This window comes from Rhincodon typus, chromosome 1, assembly GCF_021869965.1.
Source record: "Rhincodon typus isolate 14 chromosome 1, sRhiTyp1.1, whole genome shotgun sequence".
Lineage (NCBI taxonomy): Eukaryota > Metazoa > Chordata > Chondrichthyes > Orectolobiformes > Rhincodontidae > Rhincodon > Rhincodon typus.
In genome coordinates this window covers 161446815-161458498 of record NC_063332.1, presented here as the reverse complement: position 1 = coordinate 161458498, position 11684 = coordinate 161446815, and the positions used below count along the sequence as shown (strand labels likewise).

At 40.5% G+C, this 11684-nt stretch overlaps 1 protein-coding gene across 1 annotated transcript in view; it reads left to right on the top strand.

Annotated features, from left to right (window-relative positions):
• The first annotated feature begins 6188 nt into the window (after positions 1-6188).
• LOC109927407 (serine/threonine-protein kinase 32B-like) overlaps positions 6189-11684 on the top strand; it is a 169442-nt gene continuing 163946 nt past the window's right edge. Inside the window, exon 1 of the mRNA XM_020527421.2 lies at positions 6189-6322. Within this exon, the coding sequence (XP_020383010.1) occupies positions 6204-6322 (119 nt within the window). The 5' untranslated portion in view covers positions 6189-6203. The remainder of the gene's footprint in view (positions 6323-11684) is intronic.

The following is an 11684-nucleotide window of genomic DNA, read 5'->3' as shown; positions in this document are numbered from 1 at the left end:
TGGTGACCTCAGTTAGTTCAGGAGTTGAACCCATATTGTTGCCATTGCTTTGCACTGCAAGCCAGCAGTCCCACCCTCTGAGCTCATATACTCCCTCAATTGAGTGGAGGTTGTTTCTAATAACTACAAATATTTAACTGAATCAGTCTGAGTGCATCTTTTTGTGATCCTGGCCAATAAAAATGTTTCAATATTTTGGCTTGTGTTTTCTTAAGTGACCAACCATTTGAATTTCCTGAGCCACTTGTAAAATTCTATTATGAAACTCTGTTGGAACTATAACCTGATGGATCACTGTCCATTTTTCATTGGCTGATATTTAAAGTATCACCATTTCCTCATTAGTACTCCCTCTACCACCAGCACTCAGTAACAGCAATGTATCCCATTATAGCAGCTGGTGAAATTTGAACTCAGTAAAATGTGGAATTAAAAACTAGTCTGTACCATCTACAAGACGCACTGCAGAAATTCACCAAAGTTCCTAAGAGAGCACCTTTCAAGCTCATAATCACTACCATCTAGAAGAACAAGGGCAGAGATACATGGGAACTCTGACACCTGTAAGTTCCCCTCCAAGCCATTCATCATCCTGACTTGGAAATGTATCGCCATTCCTTCAATGTCACCAGGTCAAAATCCTGGAATTCCATCCCCGACAATTGTGGGTCTACCTACAGCATTGCAACGGTTCAAGGAGGCAGCTCACCACCAGCTTGCCAAGGGCAACCAGGATGGATAACAAATGCTGGTCTTACCAACAGTACCCACAGCCCATGAGTGACTTTAAAACAATATATAACAAAGGATAAGCAGCAGGAAGAATCTAAATGGGGAAGCTCTGTAGGGCAAAATATCTTGCTTCAGGTCTTAATTTGGAACCCAACATCTTCCCAGCATTCACAGGGTAGACATTACGATCACCATAGAGGGTAAAACTAGAGGCAGGCAAGGTATAATTTCCTGTCATTTTCAATTTCCATCCCAGCATATTGGATTGGAGGCATGTTCCCACCTCCAGGCTATTTTGTAACTTGTTAACTGAGGGGTGGGTTGGTGTTTGCAACTACCTGCCCACCTCCCAGTCTCTGTAACAATGTCTACCACATTAATGTAACTCGTACATAGCTGCTATCATGCAATAAGCTGCATATTGTTTAAAACAAGTGCCTCTATAGATGCAGATGCTCTGTAAGAGCAATCTTGAATCAAGGTCCAGCAGGCAAGTGAATGGACAATGGAGGCTCCATTAATAAATTTGAAACTGAATGGTAGTGGAAACATTTAAAAATAATGTATTTTACAGCCTGGGAAGCCTAGACATGAGTGAAGTACTTACAGCTCAGCAAATGGGTATCATGAGGCATGGCCACAGTAAGAGAAATCAAAGGCCAATGGAGCAATTTAAAACAAACATAAACAACTGGCAATGTAGCAAAGCCAGATTTAAAGCAATAAAAGAGGCATTTTAAAAGGCTTAGCAGAGAGAGTTTAATGGAAGATAAAAGTTAGGAAACTACTGAGGCATATAAGGAAGCAACAACAAGTTTTGAATCATCCATTTTATCATAAAAGGAATGATTCCTCCATTTTACTCACAAAAGGTAGAATTCTTCAATTTTGATTACAAAAGAACAGAACTACCCAATAACAATATCACTATATTCCAAAATTAAAAGCCCTTTAAAGCAAGGGAAACACACAGCAGAAATAATATACCTGGGAAGATTTAATTTCAGAGTTGGGCCAAATTGAACATAGACTTTGACATCTGTTTTGGAGAAAATAATTCTTAAGGTACAGAAATGCTTCTGAAGTAGTGAATGAAGCTGAAGCTAAAAACTAAATGCATCTTTTTGCATTTAAATACACAGGCTTATACATTTGGGAATATAGCTAACATTGTTATGGCTTTCCAAGGTATAAGGAATTAACAGATACATTTGATGAAGTTTATTTGACAATTACTTTAGCTCTTTAACTCTTCTACTCCGACAAAATAAAATTGAAAGAGCAAGATTTAGTTGAAGAGTTCACCATCCAGAGGATTCCAAGAGTAACTTCATTAATGATGTCTCCAGATTTAGGGAAGGCGATGACCTAGTGGTATTATCGCTGGATGTTAATCCAGAGACCCAGATAATGCTCTGGGAACCTGGGTTTGAATCCAGCCATGGCAGACGGTGGAATTTGAATTCAATAAATATCTGGAATTTAGAGCCTAATGATGACGATGAATCCATTGTCAATTGTTGGGAAAAACCAATCTGGTTCACTAATGTCTTTTAGGGAAGGCAACTGCCATCCTTACCTGGTCTGGCCTACATGTGACTCCAGACCCACAGCAATGTGGTTGACTCTTAACTGCCCTTTTGGCAATTAGGGATGGGCAACAAATGCTGCCTGGCCAGCGATGCCCTCATCCTGTGAATGAATAAAGAAAAAATAAATTAGTGAGAACCGTGTGACTGTCGCAATTAACATCAGAATTCATAAAAAATATTGGAATGTTGTGATTTCTGATGAGTAATTTTCAGGTTTATTACAGTCAAAAGAAGATTTGATCCTATGGAGAAAGTCATTTAGATGGTAAGTGTAGCAGAAGTGTAGCACAAATTATTCATAAGAGAAGATTGATTTTGTCACATAAGATCAACAGCATCCATTCAGTTTTCGAGGTACGATATACCTCCAGACACTTGAGAAGCCAATGCAGTGAGTAGGACAGACACCAGATGCAGACAATCATTATCAACATGTGGAGAAACCTCAAAGGAAGAAACAGTTCCCAGATATTTTAAAACAAATCTGTAAAATAATGGGTCAATTTCAGAAAAAAAGTGTTGAGATGGGACATAGTCACAGAACAACAAAAAGTCAAATAGAAGTTTATGAAGTGGAACAAGCTATGATAGAAGAAAATCCAAAGGTATTCCTGGATGAACTAAATAATCCAGACCTAGTTTTTGTCAGGAGAATATTTCTCATCATTGGACACCTTACTAATTTCAAGTTTGAAACAGAGGAATGCGTTATTATATTGCCAGACAGTGTACCATGTTTGAAGAAACACTGTTTACAGTTTATATTAGTACTACCACATGATCCAGGAGGTATAGCACTTAATTTTAAAGATACTTTGCAAACAAATCTGCAACACAAGGATGTTTGATAACAGAGAAGTTGTACATACTTTATGATCAAGAATTGTCTTTCTTGAGCCTGAATGCGTGTTTTGACCTGAATCTTCTTCACATAGCAGGAGTCAAATTAGTTGAAGTCAAAAAACTGCTGGTCAAGGAACAGCCAGTCATGCAACATTTTTCAAAAAATACCCAAAGAACAATAAGTCAAAGAAGTTCAGTTGCTGTGGAACAATTAATAAAAGATTTCATAGGGCTTCCTAGGCTCACAGCGGAATCCAAAAAAAAAACAAAATCCGTCAAGGTTAGTTATATTGGTCCATAAAATTTGTCTCATACTGTCAGCAAGTTGGGAGCCTGGATTGGCAGAACTGTTTCCTATTGCTGAAGAGAATTTAGATTTCATGAATTAACAAGAAAACACAATCAATCAGCAAGCCAGTGAACAGCATACCCCAGATAAATAAACTGACAGATCTTTGAACTGTTGTAACACAAAATACAATACCTCTCTATGACTGAACAGTTATGACAGATTTAAGTCTGATTTGGAAAATTCAAGCTCAGATTTTATTGCCTTATTTTCCCAGAAGGGATCCTCAATATCAGTGACACAGACTATGCCAAGCAAGCAGTAACCCTCAAATAGTATGAGAAAGCAAGTGTTATGTTTCTAGCAAGGCAATAATCTTTGAGATTAAATGAAAGCATCCAAATTAAGCAAAAGTTTGAAGAGTCTACACACTACAGATTCATCAATAGATTGAGAAATCTGCTGTGGAAATAGATTCAAGGTATGAACCCCATTGAACTTAGAGTGAGTAACTAATATTCACAGATTCCAGACACAATCAAGAGGAAATTGCATGGTTTGGAGATCCAGGATACAGTTTGTAAGAAAAAAAGAATACCTGGTCCAAAATCCAGGACACTGTAAGAATGGAAGTGCCTGTTTCAACAGGGCAGCCATCTTTCTTGTGATCCCTACAGTGTGGAAAGAGGCCATACAGCCCATCAAATCCACACTGACTCTTGGAAGAGCATCCCATCCAGACCCACCCCTACACTATCCCTGTAACCCTGCATTTCCCATGGCTAACCCACCTAGCCTAGCCTGCACATTCCTGGACACTATGGGCAATTTAGCATGGCCAATCCACATAACCTTTACATATTTGGACTTGTAGGAAGAAACCAGAGCACCCAGAAAAACCTATGCAGAGACAAGGAGAATTTTACATGAAGGAAGTTCATGACTAACTGTCCTCTAGATATTACAATGGAGCAATTGCCAGTTTCAGCAGGATACACATCCCTAGCCACAGAAATCCAATAGATAAAAAGTCTTCCAGTTTAGAGGGACTCTCCAACCTCATCCTGTCAGGAGTGAAATCAAAATCAATAGTCTTCAACCCAGTTTCTGTCCTGTGAACTGTAGAGTCTTCTTTGATAAATGCATACTAAACTGAGAGCTTAGACTTTCTCAGCTTCTAATTACCTACAGTTTTTTAACCAAACACCCCTGGTCTGCAAGTTACATTAACTAAACTTGTCTACTGAGATAACTTATTCCCATAACTGCTCTGAGAAAACTTCTTTCGAGGAAAGGGACTATTCTTGCTACTGAACTTTGTCAGGCCCCCATGAACTTTACAAAAAATCCAATCTTTGGTTTCCTAAGCTAAAACTGATGCTTGATTATTCTGAATCAAAAACAAGCTATGGCCTTCGAAGTTTACTCCTGTTGTAAGTCACCCAATATAAACAATTTCCATTAACGCTCCAGGGGTTCCCTGCTCTCTCTCACAAACTGGACAAGTTCTGGAAGATCTTTCTGACTCCTTTTTTTTAAATCAGAATATCCTTCACCAAAGTAACCAACACCCAAATGTCACTATTTTGGAATCTAATTTCTAAAAGTTAAACATATATAAAAATATAAATCACAAACTTTTCATCGTAAAATACAGTAAAATTGTGATAAGTCAAATTACAGGGCCTTGCCCTCAAACCTATGATAGGCAGAGATTCAGGTTAGCTGAGGAAGCTCTATGCAACCCTATTTTATTTACAAATATGCTCGAAGTAAAAAAAAAGACAATGATGCAATAAATATGTGAAAAGAATTTTTTTTCACTTTGTTCATACATTGCAATGGACTGACTTTGTACAGTCAAAGGCATTATAAAATATTGGGACTTAGCTCTGGACATACCCATTAATATTTGTCTGCTTAGCTTGCTGCAAAAGTGTTATTGTGGTTTCTGCTTTTGTGCTGCAGAGTAATATCTCAGAGCATTACTATAGCCTATGAGGCCTCAGCGAAGGAAGCAGGTGGGCTTGGACAGGCATTCATTCGGCACTTCAGGCTCACCGGCCTCCGCAGCCATACTTGCAGGCTTTCACTGAGCGATCTTCAAGCTGATTGTTGTTTTCCCATAATTTTGTGTGGCCTACCTCTGCTCCAATTGGATGTCATGGGCGCACAAGCTGGCATGTGTTTAAGGAATGCAGAGTTACCAGTCCAGAACTTCAGCTTATTACAGACATTCTTGTGTTGGATTTCCTATTTTGTTGGCAGGAAGGGCTGACAATTTCAAAACAACAGGGATTTTGACTCATCACGATTTTGTAGGGGAGAAAGTGCAACTGGCTAACGCAAGGCAGACCACAATCACAGTCCACAAGGGAATTTGTCTTGAAAAAGAATGAGAGATGTTTTTATATAGAAAAGTGAGAAGAGACCAGGCCAGATAAAGGACTGGATGTTTCTTACGGGACCTGGAGAAAGCTGATAGTTGGTTTGTATGATAATTGTGCTTAAACATTTACCTTTTATCATATGCCTGATTGAGATCTCTCAGAATTTTGAGTGTAACTGATTCACAACTCACTAAGCAATTTTACAATACATACATAAACTGGTAGCCAAGATTTGGTTCTAAATAAATGCAAATGCTGTTGAAAATTGTTAGACTTCTTCATGCCATGTTAATTTATTGTCTCATTTTCCTGTACTTTGTGCAGGTATGCATTGTCCAGAAGAGAGATACAAAGAAAATGTATGCTATGAAATACATGAACAAGCAAAAATGCATTGAGCGAGATGAAGTGCGCAATGTTTTCAGAGAACTGCAAATTATGCAGCGACTCGAGCACCCTTTCCTTGTGAATCTATGGTAAGGAACTTCTTGTGATAATTAAATAAGCTTGTAGAATGTGGAAATGGCAAAGCATGAACCTTTTCGTCATATCATAATACAGTACAAATGCATCTAAATGTTAATTATGTTTAGTTGTTTGAATGCAAAAGTATTTGCATATTATTGGCTTGTTATAAATCAATGACCTGAATGTGAGTAAAAGGAATATAATTTTAAAGTTTATAGGTGACACTAAGCTTGGTCACACAAAAATGAGCACACGATAGCTGCAGGCTGTAGCTGGGAACAAAGATAGACTGTGAAGTTGGCAGGCTCATGATTATTGCAAGGTGGATGAGTTTTCAAATCAATCCATGCCATCAACCCTTGCCTTTTTCTTTAATGTTTTGCAGTCTCGCCAACCTCTGAGTTATCTACGTTAATTTTGGCCTCTTGTGCATCCCCTTATTTTACGCACAACCATTAGCACCATGCCTTCATTTGCAAGTCCTTCCCTGTATTTCTCCAACACTCGACTTCTTTTCCTTCTTTAAAACATTCCTTAAAGCCTACCCTGTTTTTTGTCACCTGACCTGATGGGTAAATTCAATGCCCACCTCCACGGTCTTCCCATTCTACTTCCAACAGACACCTTAAAATGGGCAACTAATGCCCACTTAAGGGTGTTATCCTACTGGTAGTCAACCAGCAGCTTGCAGGGGTGGCACCACATGGGAAGCCTGAAAATGGGGCTCCCATGAGGGTGCCTCTTTATCAGTACATAGTACTTCTGAAACACCGCACCACCACACCGCCCCCCCCCCCCCCCCCCCCACCCCCCAACCCCCATCACCACCACCTCGCTGCTGACTACCCTTACACTGTCTCACCCATTGTAATTTCCATCCGTCTCATGTTTAGCCTGGGGTTCCTCAGCCTTTGCTAGGTGTATTATTGGCAGCTGCCAATGTTCACCCAGTGGTGCTGCCTGAAATGCACAGCAGACAGCCTCGGATTGGCTATACATACACACGCGCGCACACACACACACACACACACACAGAGGAGTTACAGACACACACTCCACCTAGACACACACACACACCCACCCACATGCACAGACACAGACACAGATGTGCACACACACACAGACACTCAGCCATCCACCCCTGGGTCCTTGATTCCTGAGAATGCCCATCACAATCCACTTAGATACCCACTTAATCTGTTGGGCATTCCCCAAAAGAGGTGATGGGAAGCTTTCCAACCAATAGGTGAGACTCCTGTCACCTGCATTCAATACCACCCTATTTCTCTTTGTATATTTCTGAGTCTTCTTTTGCTTGGTAAGTCCATCTCGGGATGTTGAATCCTGTTAAAGATGCTACTTAAGTGTAAACCTGTTGTAGAAGAATGAAGAAATGCACCTTGGGAGGAGCAGCATAGAGGCAGGACAGTTGAAAGAGTGATAGTATCAAATTTCATGGGCACACTCAAAGTAGAAAACTCATTTGCAAGTTCACAGGAAAAAGGTGAGGTGTAGGACTAAATCAGAGAGTTCATACAAGGAGCTGACACAAACATGATCATCTGAAAAGACCCCCTCATTTGCTTTACATGATTCTATATTGTATTCAATTGTTTCTTAATGCACATAGGCGTACTCATTGCAATATATAAACTACGGTTCATCGTCAACAAATGACAGTGTAAACTGTATGTTGTTTCACAAATGCTAAGCTCTATCAGGAATGTTGACAAATGTAACAGTAAAGAATTGGAAAAATATCATAATAATGGCAGCAGGTATTATAATCGGAGCAAATAAGACAACAGAAAGATGGGATGAGCAGAATGCTTAATGTTTTGTGTTGCACTTTTTGCACTTTCAAAGCAGCAGCACAATGAATAAAGTTACTTCTGCCATGTCTTGACCTCTCCACTGTAATATCCAGTGTTTATTGTCAAAACACTTCATTCAAACAATTTATTTTTCATACGTTTCATTTCCTTGGATCTGCCTGTAGCGGAAGCGTTGGGCAACATTCAATATTGAGGGTTAAAATGATAAATATAAGCCATTCAAACTTCAGTCTCTTGATTTGTCTCCACTTTTGGATCCTTTAGATTATTTGCAAGTCAGCGCCTGTAATGAAGTGGTATGTAGAAGGTGGAATGTATACACAGGGGTAGCATTTTCATGGGGGGGGAGGGTATACAATAGCTTTGTTCAACTTAGTCTGCCATCTGGCTTTGCAGATTGAAGCAAATTCAAGAGATGCTGCAAACAAGGTTGACAGTAAGTGGAGTGAATTATGAATTATGAAAATCTTTTAAAAAGTTATTTTTTTCTGAGTGTGTCTTTGTGGACCAGAGCATTAGTAAGTGATTGGGTTAGGGTTAGGACCAAAAAATCATTTGAAATGTGGAATTTGATTGTTGTGTAATTACACCTTTTTGTATAAAAGTTTTTCCTTCATCAAGTTATCTGTAGACTTTCTGTGCCTTTCTCTTCTTTTGCCTGTGGTAACTGAAGCTAATTTATTAACACAAGATTTTTTAAAATTAAACTAGTTGTGATCCAGTGTTCCATTCCTTGTACTGTCCTATTTGTGAGGGTCAATATTCACTAAATATATTCATATAAGAATAAATTCAAGTTAAAGATGAAGATAAGTCCAGGGTAATCACTGTAAATGCTGAATGTTTTCCTTAGAATGAATCCTGTCAATGAAAATCTGCCTGATAAATAATTATAGTTATAATTAAATGCTTCATCCAAGAACCAAATTGTACCATAGTGACATCTATTACCAGATGCTTTTTCTCATAGCTACAGCCAAGCTGCAGTTTCCATAAGCTGTCTGAATTCACTATGATCTCTGACTGATGTCTTAATTCTGTTTCTTCGGCATAAAGCCCAGGTCTATTCATCTTCACTCACAGTAAATCGCTTACCAGCAAACACTTGGAATGCTCATCATGTTCCACAGTTATATCAGAGAGCAGATAGGCCACACAGTTAGACCATTTGCATACAGACTAAACTAATTAGTTACAATTCTTTAGTGATGAGGTGATGCATCAAGCCAGTATGATTCGTGATGAAAGGGCAGGCAAGAAAAGACTTGGTTATCCGTTAGTTCTGTAAACATCATGGCTGGAGCTTTGTAACTGAACGTGGTACTGGTACAAACAATGCAGCGATTGCACAAGGGGCTTATGTGCCTTGACTAAGAAGGCATATTGCTGGATGGTGGCAACAATATTTGTCACAAGCAACAACTTTATACTTTGTTCATTTCTACCCATTCATCCACTCACCCACCCAGTGCTCATTCACTAATCCCATTGAAAGACTGTGACATTCAAAAACAAGCTTGAATATGGCCGATGATGCCAATGAAAGGGGCATGCCCTCTGCACTACTCCACTTTGCCAGCCTTCTCCCAGAGTGCTGCTCTGAGGCTTTGTTGTTTCCGCTTGGATTGACATTCCCATTTGGAAGGAGGCAAAAGGGGAACCAATAATCTCTGCAATCAGCAATAATGCATGCAGCATCAGTGCTAATTGGAAGATTTGGTCTGGTGTCTTCATACCCCACATCCATGCACCAGCATATAAATACATATACAGTTCGATTCCAATTAAATTAGTTCATTAAATGCTTTGTATTCAATTTATCTCCTTACTCCAACATTTTCTCATTAATTAAATCACTTCCCAAGCATATCATTCAAGCTTACAATCATTAATTCACCACAGTACTTGATTGACTTTCTGAAAATAATACATTACTGTTCATTCTGTTCCAGGCAGTAATAATGATTTTTAGATTTCACAGTTTATTATCTATATTTGCTTATTGCTTTTCTCCAACTACTTTCAAAATAAGCCTATTTAAAAAGAGTGTTGCTAAGCTTGGCAACAAATAGATGCTGTATTTGATTGTTTTACTCCCAAGCGTGGGGTCAAGTACAAATACCAACTTTTATGCAGGGCAGTACGTGGCTCAATGGTTAACACTGTTGCCACACAGCACCAGGAATCTAGGTTCGATTCCACCTTTGGGCAACAGTCTTTGTGGAGTTTGCACATTCTTCCCAAATCAGTATGAGTTTTGTCTTAATGTTTCAATTTCCTTCCATGTACCAAAGACATGCGGATTAGATGAATTGGCCATGCTAAATTGCCCATAGTGTCCAGGGATGTGTAGATTAGGTGGATTAGCCATGATTAAGATTACAGTGAGAGGGTGGGGGATTGGTCTGGCTGGGATGCTCTTTGAAGGATTGGTGTGGACCTGATGGGCCACATGATCTGCTTCCACATTGTAGGGATTCAATGATTCAGTTCTTGTGTTGCTGAATACAACCAGGAACATTTCATTTCTCAGCAACAGTGATGTGAGCTGACTTTTGGGCATTTTGGAACGGAGAGATATTTTGATTCATTTTAAAATGGATCTGACTTTTGCTTTAGTGCAGGCAAAAACAACAGCATCAATATAAAGAGACAACAAGGTGCAGGGCTGGATGAACACAGCAGGCCAAGCAGCATCATAGGAGCAGAGAGGCTGACGTTTCGGGCCTAGACCCTTCATCAGAAAAGGGGGAGGGGAAGGGGGTTCTGAAATAAATAGGGAGAGAGTGGGAGGCGGATAGAAGATGGATAGAGGAGAGGATAGGTGGAGAGGAAACAAACAGGTCGAAGAGGCGGGGATGGAGCCAGTAAAGGTGAGTGTAGGTAGGGAGTTAGGAAGGGGATAGGTCAGTCCAGGGAGGACGGACAGGTCAAGGGGGCGGGATGAGGTTGGTCGGTAGGAGATGGAGGTGCGGCTTGAGGTGGGAGGAGGGGATAGGTGGGAGGAAGAACAGGTTAGGGAGGCAGGGACGAGTTGGACTGGTTTTGGGATGCGGTGGGGGGAGGGGAGATTTTGAAACTTGTGAAATCCACATTGATACCATTGGGCTGCAGGGTTCCCAAGCGGAATATGAGTTGCTGTTCCTGCAACCTTCGGGTGGCATCGTTGTGGCACTGCAGGAGGCCCAGGATGGACATGTCGTCTGAGGAATGGGAGGGGGAGTTGAAATGGTTCGCGACCGGGAGGTGCAGTTGTTTGTTGCGAACCGAGCGTAAGTGTTCTGCAAAGCGGTCCCCGAGTCTCCGCTTGGTTTCCCCGATGTAGAGGAAGCCACACCGGGTACAGCGGATGCAGTATACCACATTGGCAGATGTGCAGGTGAACATCTGCTTGATGTGGAAAGTCTTCTTGGGGCCTGGGATGGGGGTGAGGGAGGAGGTATGGGGGCAGGTGTAGCACTTCCTGCGGTTGCAGGGAAAAGTGCCGGGTGTGGTGGAGCTGGAGGGGAGTGTGGAGCGGACAAGGGAGTCACGG